General features: G+C 41.9%; 1 protein-coding gene across 1 annotated transcript; it reads left to right on the top strand.

Annotated features, from left to right (window-relative positions):
- Positions 1–646: 646 nt before the first annotated feature.
- acvr2ab (activin A receptor type 2Ab) lies at positions 647–20825 on the top strand. Its single transcript, XM_052129859.1, has 11 exons — positions 647–1440; positions 10761–10968; positions 11093–11196; positions 11489–11643; positions 14634–14777; positions 15110–15253; positions 15477–15622; positions 15739–15853; positions 18856–18994; positions 19081–19211; positions 20045–20825. The coding sequence occupies exons 1-11, from the start codon at positions 1386–1388 to the stop codon at positions 20237–20239; spliced, it is 1536 nt and encodes a 511-aa protein (XP_051985819.1). The 5' UTR covers positions 647–1385; the 3' UTR covers positions 20240–20825.
- Positions 20826–26966: the final 6141 nt, after the last annotated feature.

Raw genomic sequence — 26966 nt, 5'->3', positions numbered from 1 at the left:
AGACTACTGTCTCTTTAATGACATGCACTGTATAAATCTATCAAAAAGCTCAAACACGATATCTAATTTTCCACACCTCATGTTGTCTGGAGTTTTATTTGTTTATTTATTTATTTTTATTTTTGTCTTCTGAAATTTCTCGAGAAGATATTTTATTCAAAGTTTAGTCTGCGGAACGATCCAAAAACACTTTTAAAACTGTACAACCCATTGTACCCATATCCCTAACAGCCTCGTTTTGATTCTCGTCGAAAATCAAAGATGACGCAGCTATGAACAATGGAGTCCGTGAACGGTGTTGGTCACTCGGTACCTGTTACTTTTCTCAGCGCTGATAAGCGCGAACCAATCAGAGTCATTTGTGATATCTGGATAAGTATTTTTATTTAACCATTTAGATATTTATATGGTTCATATAATGTGCATGTCAGGTATAAATAATTTTGTTTGTCAGGTTTAAACGATTATACTTTTAATGAATACATTTCCGCTACAAGGGGAAAAAATATTGGCGTTTGAATGCCGTTCAATGGAGAATTAGGATTTTTGGGCCGCTGAGTGCCCTCTGGAGGAAGGACTTCGTTTCCCATGGTAAACAGTTTTGATGGAATGAAAAAGAGGAGTGGATGAAAGGAGGAGAGAAAAAACAAAACACTCGTCGCTGTCCGCCATGTTGTGTTCAGAACGCACATTTAAGGGATTATTTCGGTGCGTGTCTGGAGACAGAACATTTAAAGGTCAGGAATGAACCTGATATCATCCGGAATGGGATCAACGGATCTGGTTTAGTCTCTCAGACCGATCTGGAATCATTTGGACGTACGGACGCAAAAAAAAAAAAAAAAAAAAAACGTATAGGAATATAATTTATTTGGCATCATCATAATCCTCTTTTTATTTAATTTTGGGCGTTTATTTGGATTTCCATGCATTCACAACCCTGGGCGGGATTTATATTCGTGTGTTCTGGAATGAAGATCATGCCAGTGGTTATATAAATATTCAGATTTATTAAAACAGAGCCCGAATCATCATGAAAATGGATTTTCAACATGCATCTGAACATGAGAGATTTTTCAATATCCATAAGAGAAAAGTGATTAGTTCTATAGGTTTGTAGGGTGCTGTTACAGTCCACAGTTTCCTTTATAATACAGTATGTTTTTATTATTCATGTTTGTTATTTCACCTATGCAAAGAGAAACAGACACACTGAGCTTGTGTTTGTGGATTTGTCATATCTCAGCAACACTAAACCTCTCTTACAGACTTACACACTGATCTGTGACTGTTTGCTCACAAATAAATGCTTTTGGCAAAATTAAAACATTAATTTCAGAGGATTATCAGCCTGCAGAGTTGATTGGATTTGTTGTAGTGCTAAAATGAGGACTGACACCAAACTGGCCCTGGCCATACTCCTGGTATCCTGTTCATCAGGTGGGTACACCTCTCTACATTACACATAATATATGTGTGTCTTATGTAGCATATATAACTAAATCCTGCTGTGCTGGTACATGCGCACACGCTCACACTTTTGACCCCATCATTGGTTATGTATTGTGTGTAATGTGGTTTCTCAGGCTGTATCTGATTCATTTCAAGATTTATTACTGTTATGTGGCTGTGTGTAACATGTTACAGAAGTTAATTTTGGTGTTGGACTAAGTAGTTCTGGTCAAAGGTCTAGTAACACTAGCTGTAAGATGACCATTGAGTCTATTCAACAAGGAATATTATGTATATTATATCTGATAAATATATATATATATATATATATATATATATATATATATATATATATATATATATATATATATATATATATATATATTTGCATCAATATATTTTGAGTAGTGATAGACCAATATATCGGCCGATATATATACATATATATATATATATATTAGTTTATATTAAATATAATTACATTAAAGTATGTGTTAGTCTGGAAGCTTTGCCTTTTTGTGAACTTTGGAAATCAAAATTTGCTCGGACACATCTGGTTAATAAGACTAAAGAAATGTATCTGGATTGCTCATTAAAGCTCCTGATTTTTATTGGCTCATTGTTAACAAGATGGGTGGAGCTTTGCTTGCAATTAGCCTAATAAAACATCTTTGATGAAACTCCAGAATGGTTTAGTATCTAAACAGGTAGACATGCTTGTGTAAGATATAACTGAGTTCTAGGGTCACTGTGAGGTCTGTAACATGGCATCTGCACCTCTGACCACCAGTTGAAAATCTTGCTGGCTTTGGTCAGCTGACCTCTCAGATTAGACACCATACAGTTCTTTTTAAAGATATCCGAGCGGTTTGCGGCTCAAGGTTACAGACTCTATAGACAGGAATCAGACTTGAGCCATTAAAGACAAAGTTTAAAGGTGCATTCAGTAATTTGGGGCTAATTTAAAAAGTTTAACACATTAACAAATAAAAAGTGTTTTTGTGAAGTGATCTGAATGGTGTACACTCACATGAGATGAAGACTGTATCCATAATAGTTTTCTATAAAAAGTGTATTTATTATACATGGTTCGGGTCACTCCCTTTAATGTGTTTCGCCATGTTGAACTGACATGGTCTGCTCTGTTTCACTAAACTTCGAAGAAGAAAATCCTTGCATCATTAGTTTGGTGATGCAAAGATCCAAAAGAATACAATGGAAATGTAAAAGGGATATAGTCGGGCAAGGAGGAGGTGAGAACCGGCTTGACAATATAATTAATAGTTTTAATGAGAAACAATGTAGTACCCCCCCAAAAACACTGTAAAATTTAAAAGAGAGGGAAAAGGCCAACGGCAGTGGGAGAGAGAGAGGAGAAAGAGATTTAAAAAAAAATTGACTTACTCGCTGGATCTCTGATACACCGTCGCATGGTCCTCGATCACTCCTCCACTCTCTCAGGCGGACGGCAGCCGCTTCTCCCTGGGCAGACCGGAGTCATACCCACAACCCCCGGCGAACAGAACGCCCCTCCGCGTTCCCGGCGACACTCGTGGGGACACTCGTCCACCCCTGGCAGTGGCCCTACCGCTCCAGGCGGTTGGGGAGTCACTTCCCTCCTCCCCTCACGGACGGCGGTCTTCTTTCGACCCCTCCGCGTTTCTGGGGGATGGCAGGGCGCCATCGCTCCAGGTGGTCGGGGAGTCCAGTCCCAACTCGCCTCGTGGATGGCGGCCGTTAACGGCGGTCGGGCTACCCCGTCCCTCAGCGAATGGCAGCGGTGCTCCCCTGGGTAGACGGCAGTGTTGAGGACTCCGCGACGAGCATCCCTCCTCCTTCCCGGATGGCGGCACCAGTGTAAAAGGGATATAGACGGGCAAGGAGGAGGCAAGAACAGGCTTGACGATATAAATAACAGTTTTAATGAGAAAAGACACAAACACACACGACGGACATGCCCGTATACTATCACTATCTCTCTCTCTCTCTCTCTCTCTCTCTCTCTCTCGCACCATCCTCCGCAGTCGGCCTTTATCCCTCTCGGAGATTAGCCTGATAAGGGACCGGGTGTGTAGAATCATGACCCGGCTCCGCCCTGCCACAGGAACATACTTATTATAATGCTTTAGAAGCGGAGACAACCGGAGATTCAGTAGCTGTACTGCCGAAGAAGCAAAAAGGTCAGAAGCAAGAAGATAGAAAGACCGGCAAAGGCAAAAAGAGTAAACACCTGTACGGTGTTTTTTAAGATATTATTAATTGTTTAGACCTCTCTCTAAAATAATATCTGTGTAATTTACAGAAAACTCATACAAATTTCCTTCAAACTTTTTAAAATGTAATTGGAGCCGGCTTGGGCTGTAGCCTTTAGCCTCCTTGTTAGCACACCCGCCTCCCATGCTGGAAACACCGGTTTGAGTCCCGTTCGGAATGGGGCGACCAGGGCTGGTTACAATGGTGCCGTGACCTGGATGGGAGTGAGGTTTAGGGGGGGTGAGTTTAACGGTGGCCAGTTGATAGATAGCTGTGCACTGTGTATAAACCTCACTCTCCTGACCTCAAGAGGTGCACTAGCGACTGACGCTAGGGGCTGTTGCCTTTAGCCTCCTTGTTAGCGCACCCGCCTCCCACGCCAGCTCGAGTCCCGGCCTGGTTGCTAGGGAGGGTAGAGTCATATGGGGTAACCGCTATAATGTGGTTCTCACTCTCGGTGGTGAGTTGTGTGTGGATGCCACGGAGAATAGCATGAAGCCTCCACACACGCTATGTCTCCACGGTAATGCGCTCAACAAGCCACGTGATAAAATATGCGGATTGGTGGTCTCAGACGCAGAGGTAACTGAGATTCATCCTCCACCACCCGGATTGAGGCGAGTCACTACACCACCACGAGGACTTAGACTGCATTCGGAATTGGGCGTTCCAAATTGGGACATTATATAAAATAAATAAAGAAATTGACAGTTTTCATTGTTGCTTACAAACGCAACAGGAAAGCAACGTGTCGTTTTATTTTATTTGTTATCAAAGCTATAGTAAGGGGGGCCCATATACCTCCACCTCTATGAAACAGCATATGTCAAGTGTCAAGTGGTTTTTTATTGTCGTTTCAACCATATACAGTTAGTACAGTACACAGCAAAACAAGACAACGTTCCTCCAGGACCATGGTGCTACATAAAAACAACAAAGGACCAACACAGGACCACATGAGACTACACAACGAAATAAAATACCTATATAAACTACCTATATATACCTATATAAAGTGCACGTGCAAACATGTGCAAAAAGTACAGGACAGTACAACAAATTACTGACAATGAACAGGACAATAGACACAGTGCAGCGCCGACCAGTACTCAGTAGTGCAAAAAGATGACAGTTTCTAAAAATTAACATACTATAAGATAGTGTTCTATGCACATAGCAGTTATTGAGGTAGCAGACAGTTATAAAGTGACAGTAATTAAAGTGCAACTCAGGACACGTGTGTGTCAAACCAGTCTCTGAGTATTGAGGAGTCTGATGGCTTGGGGGAAGAAGCTGTTACACAGTCTGGCCGTGAGGGCCCGAATGCTTCGGTACCTCTTGCCAGACGGCAGGAGGATAAAGAGTTTGTGTGAGGGGTGTGTGGGGTCGTCCACAATGCTGGTTGCTTTGCGGATACAGTGTTTTTTGTCTTCATTCACTTAGTAGCTTGGCACAGCGATTGTTGTGGATTTTGTGTAAACTATGATGTTGGTTTGCTTGGAAACAAAACAAGTTCTTCAAATACAGTTGAAATATAAATTGTATGTGAATGTCCAAATAAGTGTCCCTGATGTACTTCCGACTTGTTTGTAGTTAAAAGTCCTGTGTTATGCACCAAATCTCAGCAGATCTTTTGGTTATTATTGGGATTTTGGTTGCACAATAAGCTAATTTTATTGTGAGTTTAATAACAATAAATAATATTTAATAATTCCATAAATCCATTTAAAAAACTTTCAGACGATTAATCGGTTATCTGCCTTCTCCAGCACCTTAGTTATTGGTATCGGCAAAACCCATAATTGATCGACCTCTAGTTGAAAATACTTATATTTAAAAAATACAGCCAACTATAAGTAACACATTAGTAGTTCGGCTTCCCGAAAGTATGCAAATACTTGCGCTTTGTGGCGCTTTCAAAACATTCACATCTGGTTCAGCCAATGACTTCGGGTTGGGATGGGACTGTATGTCATTATTTTTGCAATTCTGTTTGGTGACACTATTGATGCAACTTCAACTTTGTGTTGCTTGCATCACCTTTTTTTTAAATGTCATGTGACATTTGGGAGCCATGCTAAACGATTGACTTTTTTGCAAGGGAATATTGCATCGTTAATGCATTAAATGCATTGTGAGCACTGTGCTTTACTCTCTCTCTGTCTTTCTCTCTCTCTCTCTCTCTCTCTCTCTCTCTCTCTCTCTGCTCTATACTCTCTAAGTCCTGAAATAGGCCGAAGGTCTTGAGCGGCCCTCATCCTCTTAAACATAAGCCTGTAACGCTCATGTAGACTTACGTCAAGGTTACAGCCACAGATCAATCTTACACACCAATCCTTCTACAGCCACCAAACGTTTGATGCGTGAATGTCATGGTCATATTTCACCACAAAATCAAAAGAATAAATCAAATAAATTATAGGCTAGTTTGCCTATAATATAAGTCCATATAGTTAAGAGTTCTCTGCACTGTGGCTTTATTTTCACAGCCATTATGCACATTTTACTCCCCATATTGTCTTGGTAATATGTCTTGATGTATTTTTCCCATTCGTTTCATCCGTAGTGTTTTAACCAGCTCCGAGGTGAATCGTTTGATTCATTGAGGATGACCTGTGTGCCCAAACGTCTGTGACACGTGTTGCAGTTATCACATACTCCTTTGTAACATCGTCCATCTGCATTTCCAGTTTAATTGCATCAGACTTGATTGTTATGACACATGTAATGACAATTGACATGTCAAAGGTGTTCTAGGTATATTTTAAAGCTGAATTGATGTGAAACGATGGCTTTAACAGAAGCATATATCATCGATTAACAACTTTAGAGCTCATGGTAGGTCTGTCTTTAAAGATTTATAAATTATGGAGAAAATGAATGGGATTTTCTTCTGGAATGAGACCGTTGTGCTCTATACATTAATTTTACTGCAGTACATTCAAATATTACTATTAGGTAACTGTACCATGAACAATTTCACCAAAATAATCAGACTTTTACATTACTGTAATGACCATTTGGGGCTAAAATGTTAAATATAATTTCTTATTTTTCTTTAGATTTTTGGGATGCAATGTGACCTAGGCGTGTTGTTGACCGCTTTTGTGAGATGCATCCTGATACATGAGGTTGACGAGGAGGAAAATTATCTTTTGTTTTATATACAGAGATGTAATCTCTTATCGGTCTGTTTTGGGGTTTCTTCCTTCTGTTTGTGTAGTAGACTCATCAACAGCACACGGATGGGCGGGCCGTCTCTCTGCCCTTCTAACCACTGGTTGTGTGGTTTATGTTTCATTCAGATGTGGCTCCAGTCTGTCCAGAGCTGGACAGCAGAACTCTGTGACTGATGAGTCAAAAACTCTTTAATCCCAAGATCGATCTTTTACTCCATGCAAAACCCTCCACTACAAGAGGAAATCACTCACATTTGCAACCAAATTTTGCGCTAATGCGACTAAAATGTATATTGACAACTAGCTGGTAAATGTTTAAATTTCCCTCATCAGTGAATTAATTGTGTAGTATAGTGGTGAAGTATGCAGCGGCGAGATCCTTTCACAGCATGTTGAAAGTAAGAGTTGCTTTGTTTAATACGAGTCCAAAGACAAGATCCACTCGACCATTTGTCATTGAATAATGTCTCTTTGAATACCCTTTCTGTTTCTACTGCTAGTTTTTGATCAAAAACAACACAAAATAAACATTTAAATCTAATCATGCATCGCACAGATGAGATAAAGCCATTCTAGTCTCTTTCGTTAATATGCGCTCATTTACAGATGCTATTACAGAAATGCCAGTTCCCTTAAAGAGACGGTACCGGTTTTAGCACATGTTTAACAAATCAATGCAAATACCTGTACAAATGATGTTATTAAACATATTGATTGATTAAATATATTGATTTGCTTATTTTTAAAAAGCTAATATGTGACCAAAATGATGAAAAACTAATAAAATATAATTACTCAAATTAATATTTTGATAAAGTACTTGGTTAGAGGTTCCCTTGTATAATTAACAGCATTAGCAGGGAGAGATTTACATTTTATGTGTAAGCAAAAGGAACATTATAACTAAAATATGCACATATGTATCGAAATCTTGTGAATTGTAATCAAATCGGGAATTCTGTATTGCCGTATTTTAGTTTTTCATGACCTTTTCTCTGGCCCTATAAACTGGCCATTTTTGCTACTGTGCTTGAAAAATGGAAGAGGACGTGGGAACCGGCTGAACAGTCAAAGTAATATTTAATTTAAACAAAAATACACAAACTCAAATGCACACATGCAGCTGCATGTGGCTCTCTCTCTCCCGCCCTCCGCCTCATCACACGTACCTTTTAACCTTCTATATAAAAATCACAAATAATACATTACAAAAATTATAACATGTACCATCTAAGTCTGCAACTAATGATTATTTTGATAATTGACTAATCCAACCATTATTCAGCGATTATTGCAATGATTATTCATTAGCGCTTAATGATTATTCAGCTTGTGTCCCGACTTAAAAGGTTGTAATAAATGTGATTACTAATAATAAAGAGGAAAATGACATTGAATAATTCATTGAATTAAAGGAATTTATCAACTTTCAATAAAAAAAAAAATTCACTGCAAAAAATCTTATTATCAAGTGTTTTTGGTCTTGTATTCCTTTTAAAAGTGTCTAAAAATCCTTAAAACAAGATACGTTTACTTGAGAAGCAACATATAAGATATTCAGACTTGCTTTAAGAGAACGTATCTTAAATATAAGTGTATTTTATTCACTTTTTCTCTAAAAGCAAGTCTAAATATCTTATATGTTGCTTCTCAAGTAAATGTATCTTGTTTTAATGTTATTTTTGATATTGTATTCAACATTCTATAACAAATTGCAAGTAAATGTACATTATATTGGAAAACAAGTCAAAACGACAACAAATCTAAAAACAATTTTGTTGCAGTGTAGCTATAATGGGCAGAAGTTGGAAGACCTCTCACCTCTTCGTTCACATCGATCCATCTGTAACTCTCAAAAAATGAACTCATCACTTAATAGAGATGCAAACCGCTTATTTTCTTCACGATAACATACACACTGCAACACATATGTATTATGATTCACTTGCCCTAATACCACAGTTCATAGATTTCACAAAGTGATATATGATCTCTGTCTATTAATGATACAATGGTATATATCAAAGGGGAGGATCTCAGCTGTCTATTGATACTTAGATTGAGCTTGTAGTCCACTCAGAGGCCGAGATATCCAATGAAACAATGAGGGCGGTGCTTGAACTGAACTTCATACTGAATGTCTATGGACGAGCACATCTGTGAGGGCTAAAATGCATTAGAGCGCCACCTACATTTCAGATCTGTATATTGTGATGGAACGTAATAGAGAAAAAATTATTTATCTAGTGCTTTCTGCCACATAGATTTCGAGTGAACGGAACCAGAATGTCCCTAATGTGCGTTTTGGCTTTCTTGATGATGTTTCTGTGGTCTGTTTGCTTGGATTGGTCAGTGAGAGGCCAGGTGTATGTTTTATTGCAATAGCCCTGTCTTTGTTTAAATATGTTTGCACTTTTAGGATTTATTTTAGCTCACATGGTGTGTCCTTGTAATTCCAGCGGTGCGTTATTGGTTGGATGGTGAGAAGTTGAGCGATTAGCGCCTTCTACTGGTGACAGTGTGTGGATCACGCACAGGAGAGATACGTTTTTAAAATCAATGTTCATTTTGCAGATCTTAATTTAGGTGTTGAGAAGATATATGATAAGACGAAATCTTAAAGACACTGTAGATACGTGTTTGGAGTTAAGAAGTTTTTCTGTAGGCATAAATGAACCTCTGAACTCACTCGTGACTTTAGAAGAATCAAAGTGACATTTAAGAATTAAATGATGAGGAAAAGTCTGGTGACAACATGAAAGATAAGTCGTTGGTGGTTTTCTTCCTCCTGTGATTTTTGAAAATAACTCTATTATTACTGTGAAAGCTTATCATTATTTTGTAATCACGCCATCTCCGCCCTGCCGCCAGATAAAGGCTTTTAATGTTTGGTATTGTGCTTTGCTTCAGTGGAATCCGGTGAATGTTCAGTGTTCTGAAGTGAATGAAGTCTGTGTTCAGTGTGTTGAATTATTGAGAGCGGTCAAAGACATCTGTCAGCACAAATGTCCGATAGCTCATTGTCTCACGTTTCCAACATTCCTGCCCCACAGTGAGCTCTTGAGAGTGACTCTTGGGCTCTGTGCAGGGTGTGATGCACTGTGTGTTGTGACACAATCCTCCCATAACCATCATTAAAATTTGATGGGATAGCCTTCGTTGCCCTCGTGCATTGATGAGCCTATTGCTTGGGCGCCCAACACCCTGTTGCCAGTTTGTGGCATGTCCCTTCTCGGACCGCTGACCAGGAGCTCCCCACTAGCCCCATCTCGCCATAACAATTTGGCCCTTGTCAAAGTCGCTCAGGTCTTTACTCCTGCCCATTTCTCCTGCATTCAATGCGTTGACTATGAGAACTGATTGTTTGCTTACCATCTAATCTACCCAGACCTTGACATGTGGGCTTGTTAGGAGATGATCAACATTATTCGAGTCACCTGTGAGTGGTTATAATGATGAGGATGATAACAGGATGCAGACAGTGCCGGAGAAGAACCTCAGAATTAAAATGCACTTGACCCAGCCCATTAGCGCTCTGCACATGCAAATTCACCAAATCCACTTGCACCTAGACTTAGTACATGCTTGCACAAAAATACCAAATCTTCATGGCCATGCCCATTGGCTTTGTGCATATGACTTTGCTCTTAAAATAGGGCCCCTTGTGTCTTATGGAGTAGGTGGTGATTTGATGTTCTGTTCTCCTAGATGTAGATTGGTCAGAGAACATTCAAATGTTGTGTGGTTCATTTTGTAATGATTTTGTCAAAAGAATTTGTTTCAAACATTGCAAGAGCCTCGGTTCTGTATGTGGCGGAAAATGGGTTTAAAAATAAAAGCCATTAATAATAAAATCTCTGTGTTTGTGTTATTCAGGAGCAATTCTCGGTCGCTCAGAGACGCAGGAGTGTGCGTTTTATAATGCCAACTGGGAGAAAGATGGAACAAACCAGAGCGGATTTGAGCTGTGCTATGGAGAGAAGGACAAACGGCGACACTGTTTTTCCACGTGGAAGAATCACTCCGGAATAATCGAGTTGGTCAAACAGGGCTGCTGGCTTGATGACGTCAACTGCTACGACAGGTACGGGCAGGTGGGCCTGTACGAGACCTCATGGCATGGCTGGGTCTAATAGAAAGTTCTGACAAGTTTCTCTGCATGTGTCTCAGGGTTCTGAGATGTTCACATTTATTTTCTGTCACTGCAGTAGTGAGTGTGTGGAGCATAAAGTGAACCTTGACGTGTTCTTCTGTTGCTGTGAGGGAAACATGTGCAATGAGAAGTTTCACCACAGTCCAGACACAGTTGAGAGTGAGTAACACACATTTTAAAACTCTCTTAAAACATATTGAAGCTCAAGGTACCTCAAGTTTTATAGATGATGAAAATGCACCTATTTATCAACAATAAAGCAACTTTTTAAAGCAACATTAAATACTGAATTGTTGGGCTTCATGCAAGTTCCACACACAGTGATCACTTTCTAGTCAGTCAATTTCCCTAGATCCAAACGATTTAAGTAGCTCATATCTACGTTTTGAGGTTCTGTGTAAATTCATTACTGTGTAAATGAAGATGTAATGATAACATTGTCTCTCTACAGCCACATCAAACCCTGTGAGCCCACAGCCGGAGTTATTTCACACACTACTGTTCTCCCTGATCCCTGTCATGGCCGTCGCTGTCGTTCTTTTCATCTCGTTCTGGATGTATCGTCATCTTAGGCTGTCTTACCCGCCTTTGCTCGTCCCATCACAGGTATCGACAAACACTGTGTTTTCAACCTTCTTAATCGATGAATGAATATGTTTTGAGTGTGAGCATTTAAAAAGAAATGATATACAGTATATACTGTACAGTATATGTAAGTGTGACGGGGTTTGGATGGCAAGGAGGAGAACACAAACATAAACACACACGGCAGCTGCGTGTGGCTCTCTCTCTCTCTCTCTCTCTCTCTCTCTTGAACTGCCGCATCCGGCTTGGATTTATCCCTCTCCTCGGCTGATTGGCCCGATTAGGTACTCACGGCCCGGCCCTCCTGCTCGTCACACTCTTCCCTTATTTTCCTCAGGCCGGGGACCCTCCTTTCCGAAGAGGGGGTGGGGGAATTGCCCATCCTGCCATGCCTGCCGGCAGGCTTTCTCCACCTTCCGAGACCTGTGAGGGAGAAAAGGGGAGAGGGAATGAGTGAGGGGGAGCGACAGTGAGTGAGAGAGACAGAGAGAAAATGATTGCTCGCCGGTTCCCAGACACACTGTCGCCTGGTCCTCGACCACTCCTCCACCCTCTGGCAGACGACAGCCACACCTCCCTGGGCGGACCGCAGCAAGTCCTCTGACCCCTGGCAGATGGTACGCCCCTCCGTGTTCTGTCCTCCCCTTGCGGACGACGTTCGTTCCTCCACATCCAGGTGGATTGCGGCGAATCCTCTGTCTCCCGGCTGACGGCCGCAGCAGCTCCTTTGGGCGGATGGCAGTGGCGAGGACTATATGACAGGGCATCCCTCCTCCTACCCGGGATACGGCACCAATGCAACAGGGTTTGGATGGTCAAGGAGAAGGCGGGAACCAGACCAACCATCAAAATTATGTTTAATGAAAACACAAACATAAACACACATGGCAGCTGCTTGTGGCTCTCTCGAACTGCCGCATCCGGCTTGGATTTATCCCTCTCCTCTGCTGATTAGCCCGATTAGGTACTCACGGCCCGGCTCTCCTGCTCGTCACACCCCTCCCTCCTTTCCGAAGAGGGGGTGGGGGAATTGCCCATCCTGCCATGCCTGCCGGCAGGCTTTCCCCACCTTCCGAGACCTGGGAGGGAGAAAAGGGGAGAGGGAAAGAGCGAGGGGGAGCGACAGCGAGAGAGAGAGAGAGAGAGAGAGAGAGAAAATTATTGCTCGCCGGTTCCCAGACACACTGTCGCCTGGTCCTCGACCACTCCTCCACCCTCTGGCAGACGACAGCCACTCCTCCCTGGGCGGACCGCAGCAAGTCCTCTGACCCCTGGCAGATGGTACGCCCCTCCGTGTTCTGTCCTCCCCTTGCGGACGACGTTCGTTCCTCCACATCCAGGTGGATTGCGGCGAATCCTCCGTCTCCCGGCTGACGGCCGCAGCAGCTCCTTTGGGCGGATGGCAGTGGCGAGGACTATATGACAGGGCATCCCTCCTCCTACCCGGGATACGGCACCAATGCAACAGGGTTTGGATGGTCAAGGAGAAGGCGGGAACCAGACCAACCATCAAAATTATGTTTAATGAAAACACAAACATAAACACACATGGCAGCTGCTTGTGGCTCTCTCGAACTGCCGCATCCGGCTTGGATTTATCCCTCTCCTCTGCTGATTAGCCCGATTAGGTACTCACGGCCCGGCTCTCCTGCTCGTCACACCCCTCCCTCCTTTCCGAAGAGGGGGTGGGGGAATTGCCCATCCTGCCATGCCTGCCGGCAGGCTTTCCCCACCTTCCGAGACCTGGGAGGGAGAAAAGGGGAGAGGGAAAGAGCGAGGGGGAGCGACAGTGAGAGAGAGAGAGAGAGAGAGAGAGAGAGAAGAAAATTATTGCTCGCCGGTTCCCCGACACACCGTCGCCTGGTCCTCGACCACTCCTCCATCCTCTGGCAGACGACAGCCACTCCTCCCTGGGCGGACCGCAGCGAGTCCTCTGACCCCTGGCGATGGTACGCCCCTCCGCGTTCTGTCCTCCCCTTGCAGACGGCGTCAGTTCCTCCACGTCCAGGTGGACGGCAGCGAATCCTCCGTCCCCCTGGCTGACGGCCGCAGCAGCTCCTTTGGGTGGACGGCAGTGGCGAGGACTCTTCGACAGTGCATCCCTCCTCTTCCCCGGGTTTCGGCACCAATGCAACAGGGTTAGATGGGCAAGGAGGAAACGGGATCCAGGCGAACCATCAAAATAATGTTTAATGAAAACTTAAAAAGACACAAACATAAATGCACACGGCAGCTGCGTGTGCTCTCTCTCTCCCGAACTGCCGCATCCGGCTCTGCTTTATCCCTATACTCGGCTGATTAGCCCGATTGGGGGCCGGACGTGTGCACTCACAGCCAGGCCCCACGCTCCTCCTTGTCACAGTAAGGCTGACAATCTAATATGCTCATTCAGTACCATTAGAAATTATTCAAAACCTAGAGTGTTAAAAACGTAACATTTTGTTGGCTTGACAATGCAAACAATTTCTTGGTTTGATTGTATGGAGCTTTATGTCAGTGTGTGTGTGTGTGTGTGTCCAAACCAGCTCATGCAGTATGGAATCACTCCATTTGTGTGCACAGACACCATATCAATATTTCTCATTATCATTTTGAGATGGTTTTGATCTTTCTCATAATTACACCATAGTTTGTGTGTTCCGCTGTGGCTAGAAACAGTAAATTCACTCTCTTGCTCTTTTGCTAGCACACCTTTCATATCATGATAGAGGTAAGAGCTTTATTCACTCAGGAAAATCTCTCATGGTCATCTGCTTTCTTTAGTTTTCCTCTTTATTGTGACACATCTTGCTGTTTTTGTATATGCATCCATCTTTTCTTCTGTTGCACTGTATTCTTTCATTTCACCTCGCATGGAGACATTTCTCATTTCTCCTGCATCATTATTTATTATTTGAATTTGGTCAGGGTTGTTGCATAGGTTTTCTCGAGTATCAGCAAACTGCATCAAATGAAACATATACATTAATAATATACAGTATTAATCTGTGATGAATTTTTCTTGTGTTAAGGATCCTGGTCTTACGCCTCCCTCCCCGTTACTGGACCAGAAGCCGCTGCAGCTGCTGGAGGTGAAGGCTAGAGGACGCTTCGGCTGCGTTTGGAAGGCACAACTACTGAACGGACACGTGGCTGTCAAAGTCTTCCCGGTTCAGGTACCAGTAATGTTTAAAATCAAAGTTACTAAAGAAAGTCATATAGGGTTATAACAACACAGGGGTGAGGAACAGAATAGTCTGAAGGTCTGTGCCAAGTTTGATGGATGTAGCTTGAAAGCTCTAGGAGGAGTTAGTCAGACATGTTGGTATTCCTTTAAGGATTTTGAAAAACCCCAAGCCAACATAATTAAACAGATGTGCAGTAATGAGTGAGCAAATAGCAGCTATTTTGCAACAACCTTGAATGTGGCTCATCCGGTCAGATTTTAGAGCCAGAACTATTCCTTTAATAAATGCAAATGTACACGTTTGTTTGCAATCTTTCTCAGAATAAGCAGTCGTGGCAGAACGAATATGAGATTTATAGTACGACTGGAATGAAACATGAAAACATCCTGCATTTCATCGGAGCAGAAAAACGAGGGAGTGGAGTCGATATTGAACTCTGGCTAATCACTACTTATCATGAGAAGGTACAGAAATACACACACATTGTTTTTTAAAAGCAATAGAAGTAATCATCATTAGCTGTGTTCGGAATGGAAAGTCATGCCTACTCCGTACTGGGCATTAAACATTGTATAAGTCTGAAATTTAATGCAATCGTAACCGTTTTGTAGTATGTTGCATCGTTTAATTCAACTTGGACAGAAACATCACGGTGTGTTCTTGTCGTTTACGTGTGTGTTTATTCAGGGCTCGCTAACAGATTTCCTGAAGGCGAATGTAGTGTCCTGGAATGAGCTGTGTCTGATCTCGCAGACGTTTGTGCGCGGGTTAGCGTATTTACACGAGGACGTACCCAACCTGAAGGATGGACACAAACCTGCCATTGCACACAGGTACGATCCTATTGGCTTTGTTGTCAATTGTCATCTATTGGTCTTCTCTTATTGGTTGACATATATGGTTAATGCTCTCCTCTCTCTCTCTCTCTCTCTCTCTCTCTCGCTCTCAGGGATATCAAGAGTAAGAATGTGTTGTTGAAGAGTGATTTAACCGCCTGTATCGCTGACTTCGGCCTGGCGCTCAAATTTGAAGCAGGAAAATCGACAGGTGACACACACGGACAGGTGAGGAAGACTGTTGTTTTGAAAGTCGTTTCACTCAGCAAAGCAAAAAAGCACAAAGACAACTTCTCTAACAATACGCTGTTCACTCATGTGATAAAGGAATATATTGTAGAATAATGATGATAATGATAGAGGACACATAGGGCTGGGAGTTATGACAATATATATTGTGGTGGATATACGTCTCAATCGTTATAGATTTTGGTATATGGTGTATATCGCGATGCATAAATATTCGTACAAAAAATACGAAACTAGCTGCAAATCGGCTGTAAGTGCATCCATATGCGCGGCTGTAAGGACATCCACATGCACGGCTGTAAGGGCATCCACATGCGTGGCTGTAATGTGACATCCACATGCACGGCTGTAAGGGCATCCACATGCGTGGCTGTAATGTTTCATCCACATGCACGGCTGTAAGGGCATCCACATGCGTGGCTGTAATGTTTCATCCACATGCACGGCTGTAAGGGCATCCACATGCGTGGCTGTAATGTTTCATCCACATGCGCGGCTGTATGTGCATCCACATGCGCGGCTGTATGTGCATCCACATGCGCGGCTGTATGGGCATCCACATGCGCAGCACTAAGGGCATCCACATGCGCGGCTGTAATGTTTCATCCACATGCACGGCTGTAAGTGCATCCATATGCTATATTACTATTGTATAAAACAAGTCCCCAAAATAATAATAATTCAGTATCATATTATAATAATAAACTAAATAAACTGTTCATTCACAATTTTTAATATAGGTAATATTTTTTTTAATTATTATTACTGTTTTGTGGTTATTTCAATTTTGTTATATTATAATTTTGGTGAATGTTTTTCTTTTATTAATTTAGTTTAAAAGTAAAAAACAAAAAAAATAAATCACATTGTGGAGCGGAGGGGGCGCGGGGCCGGTCGGAATATCGCGCGCCCGGTCCCCAATCAGCCTGATGAGGCGCGCGAGGGATAAAGGCGGCCGGTGTCGATGGTTCGAGAGAGAGAGAATTACGGACATGTCCATCATGTGTGTTTGTTTATGTGTTTTTGAGTTTAAGTTTCTCATTAAAATATAATTTATGTTGACAAGCCGGTTCTCACCTCCTCCTTGCCCATCCTTCAACTGTGTTACATTGGTGCTGAAACCCGGGAAGGAGGAGGGATGCCCGTCGCAGAGTCCTCGACACTGCCGTCCACCCAGGGGAGCGCCGCTGCCATCTGCCGGGTGACGGAGTAGCCCGACCGCCCGGATGCGGGGTACGGCCGTCGTCCGCGGGGCAAGTGGGGACTGGATACCCCGACCGCCTGGAGCGAGGGAGCCGCTGCCGGGGCGGAGGAGTGCCCTGCCGTCCCCAGAGACGCGGAGGGGTCGAGGGAAGACCGCTGTCCGCGAGGGGAGGAGGGAAGAAACTCTCCGACCGCCCGGAGCAGTAGAGCCGCTGCCAGGGGCGGAGGAGTGTCCCCATTTGCCGCCAGAAAAGCGGAGGCGCGTTCTACCCGCTGGGGGTCGGCGGTTTCACTCCTGTTCGCCCGGTGTTGGAGCGGCTGTCGTCCGCCTGAGTGTGGAGGAGTGTTCGAGGACCACGCGACGGTACATCAGAGAACCGGTGAGTGAGCTTTTTCTCTCTCTCTCTCTCTCCCTGTCGCACCGTGTTGGCCTTTTCCCGCACCTATTTTGTTTTGTTGTTGTTGTCTTCCCTCCTGTCTCCTCCCAGGGCGAGGAAGGCGGGGATGACCACGCGGACGCAAGATACACCCCGCCCCAGGGATAGGGGGTGTACGTCATGCCGGTGGCACCCCGCCTGAGATAACGCCGGGAGGAGTGTGGAGCGGAGGGGGGCGGGGCCGGTCGGAATATCGCGCGCCCGGTCCCCAATCAGCCTGATGAGGCGCGCGAGGGATAAAGGCGGCCGGTGTCGATGGTTCGAGAGAGAGAGAATTACGGACATGTCCGTCATGTGTGTTTGTTTATGTGTTTTTGAGTTTAAGTTTCTCATTAAAATATAATTTATGTTGACGAGCCGGTTCTCGCCTCCTCCTTGCCCATCCTTCAACTGTGTTACACACATGTATTCATTTTTGTAGCCCATATCGTCCAGCCCAAGTTAATTATAGCTTACACATATTTATGTTTGAAATGCCACGTTGTTATAGGCAACAAAAAAGACCCAATTATTCATAAATATCATTGTATATGTTTACAATCTTATGATGAATGGAATAAAAAATAAAACTTTTTTAATGTTTGTGTCTTAATTTTGTACACATGTCATTGTGGTTCTGCTCACCCCATCTCCCCACAAAAAGTCTTATTTTATTCCACTAGATGGCAGCAAGTACTAGAAACAAAATGTTTCCTCTTAAAAACCTTCCATCACAAAATGCCGATCAGAAATGTAGGTGGCGCTCTAACACAAATAAACAATGGCTCATTTTTGAAAGACCTGCCTAAGGTATTCGGTGCACAAAACAGATGTCTTATAAATATCATATTTCTCTTTGATTGTTTTAAAAATGTTTTTAATACTGTGATATTAGAGCAGTAAATTAGACTGCACAGTCACATCCCTGAGAATGAGAGTTTTCATTTGATGTATGATTTGTCTATTTAAGTGCTATTTTAATGACTTTTATATTCATATGAATATTTCTACCACATGTCATCTAGGTGGCGCTTATTTGTGACGTGGATGATTTAAGGCCTTATTTTATTATTTGAAGTAACATTAATGCAGAATTAATGGTTATCTGTGGAAAGCTCATATTCTAAGCTTTCAAATGACACCTCTCATGCCCGACTCATGTATACGGGGACTTGAACGTTTTAAGTGTAACCTTTTGTTGCGATATAGAGTTGTAGTGGTATTTTAAGCATTGCAATAGATATTTAGAATAATAGTTGTCATCAAAACTTTATCCAGAGCTGGATATATAATCTTATATTTGAGCTTATTCAAAGTTGATGAGGATGTTGGTGATAGTCAGTGTGTTGTTGTGTTTTAAAGGTGGGCACGTGGCGCTACATGGCTCCAGAAGTGTTAGAAGGGGCGATTAGTTTCCAGCGCGGTGCGTTTCTCAGAATCGACATGTACGCTGTAGGTCTGGTGCTGTGGGAACTCGCCACGCGTTGTACAGCGGCCGACGGTAACAAACACCACGCCTCAGTGTACTGTCATGAGTGTGTATGTGTGTGTGTTCGTTCAGGTGTGATCCGTGTTTTTGTGTCGCAGGTCCAGTGGACGAGTTCTGTCTGCCGTTTGAAGAGGAGGCGGGGATTCATCCGTCACTCGAGGAAATGCAGGAAGTCGTAGTGCACAAGAAACTCAGACCAGCATTTCGAGAACACTGGCTCAAACATACGGTAGCTTTTATACTGAGATAATAATGTTTACATATTAAAGCTAACACGCACTCAAACATTTCTGCATTTTTTACATGTTAAATTCAACATGAAATTATTACAAGCACTTTTGTTATTATTATTAAGTAGAATTATAATGAATATTAATTATATATATCTACAATTAAATTTTTACTAGTTAAAATACTAAATCTTGATGTATGCAATGGAATTACTGCTAGTGACAATTCATATTCTTGATATCAGTAAATACATTTGTACTAGTTAAAACATCACCGAATACAGATTATTGAGATCAAAAATGGAATATCAACTAGTAAAAGCTGTAATTTTGATTCTGTAACTTCATTTTCACTAGAAGAATTTCGCAATGATCTGTCATTTATTAATGAATTAATTAACATAAATTTCTGTAATGTGATTGTCAATACTAGTAACAGAGGAGTGGTGGTGGATCCAATTGTAATCCAGAATTACAATTTTTACTAGATTAAATAATTAAAAATATATCAAGATTGTGTATTTGAGTGATGCCATTTTTGATATCAAGAATTAACTTTTTTTTTTACTACTGCAATTGTACTGTAATTACTGATATTCCAAAATTAGTAGTAATTCCATTGCTGATATCGAGGTATTAACATTTTAACTAGTAAATATGTAATTCTCAAATTCATGTAATTCTTTTAACTATTAAATTAAATGGCTGATATCATTTGAAAATGGAAGAACTTTGCATTCAATTATAAAAATGCCATACAGAAGCATGTTCATAATCTCAGGCATGATTTATGAACTGATTTATTTAAACATGTCTGCGTGTAATATTTCAGGGTCTGGCGACGCTTTGTGAGACGATAGAAGAGTGTTGGGACCATGAAGCCGAGGCGCGTCTGTCCGCCGGCTGCGTGGAGGAACGCATCATCTCAATGCAACGCAACACCAACCTCATCGACCCTGACGACATCCTCTCCGTCGTCACCATGGTTACCAACCTGGATTTCCCCCCCAAAGAGTCCAGCCTATGATACTGTTCTCTCAGCCAATCGTAATGCAGCGTGTGAGAGACAGCTGACTTCAAAGACTTCTGACGTGCAAAACAAGAGAAGAAATGTTTCAAACGAACACACGCACTGAGGAACTCACGACTCGAGGAGTTAAAACACGTAGTGGATATTTCTACACATGTTTGCACCAAAACTTTCATATGCATAAAGGAAAGACCTTTTTAAACATACAACTGAAACTAAAATATATATATATATATTCATGTGATTTTAGTGTAAAAAGGGCAAAACTCTTCTGAACTGCGTTTGTTTCTGCAAATCATTACAGTTGTGCCAATCAGGGTTGGGCAAAATTCTGAATTTAAGAGTCATGTGTGTGAATTTGAATTGAATTTGTTACGCCGTACAGGATGTTGAATTGGAACGACACCAAGAGTTTAATGAACTGCAATTCAAAGAAATTTGACAAATTCAAACTATTAATACAATGATGTCATTTGTAATATGTATAAATATTGACATCATAAATGTTCACTAAATATACCCATGAAGACATGGAGTATTTATTTTCAAATGGTTTTTATACAAATAAATATTAACATAAAAACTTGCATGTATCGATTCAATTAGATCTTGGATCGGAGTAAATGAGAGTTCAAATAAAGTGAATTAATTATATATTTATATATATATATATATATTATATTCGCACAAAAATGTAAAAAGATTTTAGATTTAGAAATTTCCATCTAATTGAATTGAGTAATCTTTATTAGAACTTACATATTTTAAGTTTGATACATTTTTGTTAAAGATGACAATTCAATTTGATGGACATTTATGAAATGTATATGCGTAAATCTTCAAAATAGGCTAAAATACTTTTTGTGTGTGTGTGTGTATATACTATATATATATATACACTCACCTAAAGGATTATTAGGAACACCTGTTCAATTTCTCATTAATGCAATTATCTAATCAACCAATCACATGGCAGTTGCTTCAATGCATTTAGGGGTGTGGTCCTGGTCAAGACATTCTCCTGAACTCCAAACTGAATGTCAGAATGGGAAAGAAAGGTGATTTAAGCAATTTTGAGCGTGGCATGGTTGTTGGTGCCAGACGGGCCGGTCTGAGTATTTCACAATCTGCTCAGTTACTGGGATTTTCACACACAACCATTTCTAGGGTTTACAAAGAATGGTGTGAAAAGGGAAAAACATCCAGTATGCGGCAGTCCTGTGGGCGAAAATGCCTTGTTGATGCTAGAGGTCAGAGGAGAATGGGCCGACTGATTCAAGCTGATAGAAGAGCAACTTTGCCTGAAATAACCACTCGTTACAACCGAGGTATGCAGCAAAGCATTTGTGAAGCCACAACACGCACAACCTTGAGGCGGATGGGCTACAACAGCAGAAGACCCCACCGGGTACCACTCATCTCCACTACAAATAGGAAAAAGAGGCTACAATTTGCAAGAACTCACCAAAATTGGACAGTTGAAGACTGGAAAAATGTCGCCTGGTCTGATGAGTCTCGATTTCTGTTGAGACATTCAGATGGTCGAGTCAGAATTTGGCGTAAACAGAATGAGAACATGGATCCATCATGCGTTGTTACCACTGTGCAGGCTGGTGGTGGTGGTGTAATGGTGTGGGGGATGTTTTCTTGGCACACTTTAGGCCCCTTAGTGCCAATTGGGCATCGTTTAAATGCCACGGCCTACCTGAGCATTGTTTCTGACCATGTCCATCCCTTTATGGCCACCATGTACCCATCCTCTGATGGCTACTTCCAGCAGGATAATGCACCATGTCACAAAGCTCGAATCATTTCAAATTGGTTTCTTGAACATGACAATGAGTTCACTGTACTAAAATGGCCCCCACAGTCACCAGATCTCAACCCAATAGAGCATCTTTGGGATGTGGTGGAACGGGAGCTTCGTGCCCTGGATGTGCATCCCACAAATCTCCATCAACTGCAAGATGCTATCCAATCAATATGGGCCAACATTTCTAAAGAATGCTTTCAGCACCTTGTTGAATCAATGCCACGTAGAATTAAGGCAGTTCTGAAGGCGAAAGGGGGTCAAACACAGTATTAGTATGGTGTTCCTAATAATCCTTTAGGTGAGTGTATATTGTGTTGTGGTTAAATATGGGGGAAATGTATTTTTTCAAAACTACACTGACTGCATTTACGTTTTATTCCATTATAATTCTACTTCAAAGTCGAATTCTGCATCCTGTTTCGTAACTCAATTCAAATTCAGGAATCACATTAAAAGGCATTCTCGGATCAGTTTGAAATGCCACTCAGCCCTGATGCCAATACGACACACTTCTGAATGTCTGCCGTACAGCTGCTGAATCTCATACACGGTTTTTTTAAAATGCCGCTGAAATAACCATAAACCTCCCTAAACAGCTATACCTCATTTGGATTTATTCTGCTTTCATCCGATAAACACACAGGAACAGTGTTGCTGCCTTTCACATGTCTGGTTCATTTCTCGATCTCTACTGAATAATCTGTCTCGCTTTCTCATCTAAACATTTAAAGGGGTCACATCATGCAATATTAACCTTTTCTAGAACTTCAAGAGAGTTCAATGAAGAAAACTGCAACTTTAAAAACATGTAAATAAATACAAAAAAAGCACTTGCTAAATCATGACTGTTTGACCTTTGGCAAACATTATAAGTGAACATCAGTGAAAAGAATAATGACACTGTTTGCACACACAATCGTGTTTTCCAGGGCTGTGAAATCTATAAATAACTTCTGTCTCTTTCTTTGTGAAACACTACAGCAGTATTCAGGGAGGCAGGATTCTGCTCACTTAAAGCAATTATGCAACCAACATGCAGCAGAAATTGCAACTGTAGCATATGGAGTCTGAACCTCTTTATTTATTTCATGAATAATGTGACGCTCTCAGTACTGTGAAAACAGACCGCAGTTGTTATTGCCCTGAATGTGTTCACAGACAAACCAACTGTTGTGTGCAATGTGATTATTGCTTGTAAAAGCTTTCAAATCAACCCATAATTCCCACACAACATACAGGAAATGAATAATGTAAATATATTATTGTTGGTTTTTAATTATTAGAATAGCATGATGTTGTTCTGATCTTTCTCTGTGTCACTAATCAAAAACTGTCCTTTATAAAGAAATTATTCCTTAGGGTTGTACTGTTGTGTATTTTATAAAACTTTTAGTATCGATGACTGCCGGTCCAAATTCACTCATGACTCATGTGATTTAACATGTTTTTATTTTAAATTTTATCCACTTTTCTCCCAATATGGAACGCCCAATTCCCACTACTTGGTAGGTCCTCGTGGTGGCGCTGTTACTCGCCTCAGTCCAGGTGGTGGAGGACCAGTCTCAGTTGCCTCCGCGTCTGAGACCGTCAGTCCGCGGAGACAGATCATGCTACTCTCCACGATCCACACACAACTCACCACAAGCCCCATTGAGAGCGAGAACCACTAATCGCGACCACGAGGAGGTTACCCCGTGTGACTATACTCGCCCTAGCATCCGGGCCAATTTGGTTGCTTAGGAGACCTGACTGGAGTCACTCAGCACGGCCTGGATTCAATCTCGCGACTCCAGGGGTGATAGTCAGCGTCAATACTCGCTGAAATACCCAGACCCGATTAACATGTTTTTATAAATACAAACTTTAAATAGGGTATTCGTTAAAGGGGCGGTTGTGGCTGAGGTGGTAGAGCGGGTCGGCCACTAATCGCAGGGTTTGCAGTTCGATTCCCGGCCCACATGACTCCACATGCCGAAGTGTCCTTGGGCAAGACACTGAACCCCAAGTTGCTCCCAATGGCAGGCTAGCACCTTGCATGGCAGCTCTGCCGTCATTGAAGTGTGTGTGTGTGTGTGTGTGTGTGAATGGGACACAGTGTAAAGCGCTAAAGGTTAAAACAGGCAGAAAAAGTGCAGAAAAAAAAGGTCTTGTAAGCGATTTTAGCCGTTCTAGAATTTCCACAAACTAAGCCATTGTATTAGCCACGCCCCTTTTTCCAAATAGGTTTTATTGAGACCGACACAAGCAGAAACGGTTGTTAAAAACAACCGCAGCAAAATAGTGCCCTCAACTTACAACTGTTATGAACAACATGGCATAAAAATGGCATTAAGCCACAATAATTCGTTGCAACTACTATGAGAGCGTGCAAAATGATTGGCTGGCAGAAACCGTCATATTTGTCTAGAGCTGTCACAGAGACCGGTGAGATATCTCTTTATTTCAGTAATATCTTTCAGGGAGTTGAAAATGTTTTGCTTGCATTTCCATGAAACACTCATTTAAGATTAATACATTTACATTTATGCATTTGGCAGACACTTTTATCCAGAGCAACTTACAACATTATGTTATACACAGCTATTGAAAATTGAGGAAGGACCAAAACAGATAATGACTGCACAGGATTTGAGTACTGTATTTGATCAAGTGTTTAAGCGAAGACAGAGAGCGCCCACTGTTTGATGTCAGCAGGGCATTGTGGGTATCTCTGCAGCGCCTCCATCACCTGCCCGTGCTCCAGCATCAGTCTCATGAGCTGATACTCACGCTGAACTTTACAAACACCAGCGTCCACTGGCGGCACCAGCTCCAACTGGACTAGAAAAAAAACGCTCTTTTCCAGTATTATTTACAGTATGTTTTTTATGTTACAAGTATTTGTTTCGTGTGTTGTCGGGATTAGGGTGACCTGTGTCTCCTTTGGTCACTATTAACACTATCTTAGTTCGACTTGTGCACGTGCAACAGAAGTACAGGTGTATATATATTTCTGTGGAGAAATAAGTTAATTATATAATTAAATAATAATTAAGAGGCAGCTTTTCATTTTTTTTTTTCAATTAAGTAGCTTTGATGTTTCCATTAATTTTAAATGAGAATGCCAAATAACAGCCCTTGTCTCTTAAAGCACACTTTACAAATTAAATCGTAGAAATCCACAAAATCGACTCTTCATTATAAATAATTTATTTGAGAATCTAAATGTAGATTTTCAGCAGGCAGAGTGTTGTATTTTATTTCAAATTTAATTGCTTTTCATTTACCCTGTCACGAACGCTGGTGAAGATTCCTCTATCGGCCACTGGAGGTCTCCATCACCAGAGTATTGACTTTCCACCTGGAACTCCATTTCCCATAATCCCTGTACTGATGGATTACCTGCTTACCTGTTCCTGATTTACTCCCACTATTTAAGTCTCACTCAGGTGATGGAGACCTCCGGTGGCCGATAGAGGAATCTTCACCATAGCCATAGCAAAAAATATCTTTGAAAATATAAACATAATATATTAGGCAATCTATAAAACAGCCAGTAAGATTGATTAATATGGTACCTGCAAAAATAATAATTTTTAAAATATTAAAAGCTCAAGATGGAAAGGGTGAATGCCACCCAAACCCATCCATCCATCCATCTTCAACCGCTTATCCGAAGTCGGGTCGCGGGGGCAGCTGCTCCAGCAGGGGGCCCCAAACTTCCCTATCCCGAGCCACATTAACCAGCTCTGACTGGGGGACCCCGAGGCGTTCCCAGGCCAGTGTGGAGATGTAATCTCTACACCTAATCCTGGGTCTTCCCCGAGGCCACCTCCCAGCTGGACGTGCCTGAAACACCTCCCTAGGGAGGCGCTCCGGGGGCATCCTTACCAGGGGCCTGTACCATGATGGTAGTTGAACAAACTCGGGGTTACAGGATTGGTTTTGAGTCGACAAAACCAAACCGATGCAATCAGGCTTTATTGGTACCATGACGCAGCTCATCAACTTTCTCTGTCAACTCAGGCTTTGATCCTTAAGCTATGATTACTCCACACGCGCGTGCACATAAAAGAGTGACGTCGACACTGAACAACCAATCGCGTTAGATATGGATAGAGCGAGAGCTATATATTTTTCCGCACAGGAGCAAGAGATTATTATTCAGAAATATGAAGAATATAGGAGTGTTTTTCAAGCACGCAGTAACACTGTATCTGCTGCCAAAGCAAGAGAACAATCTTGGAGGAAGATTGCTGATTGCGTTAATGCGTAGGCTAAGTTAAACAATTAATGTAAATTTATGTAGGATAATCATATTAAAAATGTATTAAACGCTAAAATTAAAATGTGTATTCGTGCTGATATATACATGCATACATAAGTGTGTGTGTGTGTGTGTGTGTGTGTGTGTGTGTGTGTGTAGATGTATGTAAAGTGTGAATGTATAGGCTATTACATCCTAAGAAAGATTGATATTCATTGATTTTTAGATGCAACCCCAACTCCAAACGTTCTTGGCAGCAGATCAAAACAAAATATAAAAATATAATTCAAAGTGGTGAGTATTTACCAAAACCTTTTATTACTTTTGTGAACATTTAATCACAAATACTTGTTTGCAGCAAACAGAAAAAAGTGTGACATAAGGAAAACTGGGGGAGGGCCACCTCCTCCAGAATACACTGTGGCGGAGGAGTTGGCACTGAGTAACAACAAGGGGCGGCCGATTATGGATGGGATTGCAAGTGCTGTACAGTCTGACCCTGGTGCTGGCTCCTCTAAGCAAGTGACACTGGGTATGTGTGTGCAATGCATTACTAATGTTTTTAAAAAAAGACTCTATGTTCTGCACAGTAGAGGGAAATACAGTGTCCCTGTTGAAGCCAGCACACATGCACACAGTCTCCTGCACAGAGGTCAGTACACAAG

This window comes from Xyrauchen texanus, chromosome 7, assembly GCF_025860055.1.
Source record: "Xyrauchen texanus isolate HMW12.3.18 chromosome 7, RBS_HiC_50CHRs, whole genome shotgun sequence".
In the NCBI taxonomy this organism is placed as follows: Eukaryota; Metazoa; Chordata; class Actinopteri; order Cypriniformes; family Catostomidae; genus Xyrauchen; species Xyrauchen texanus.
This window is presented reverse-complemented; position numbering and strand designations above follow the sequence as displayed.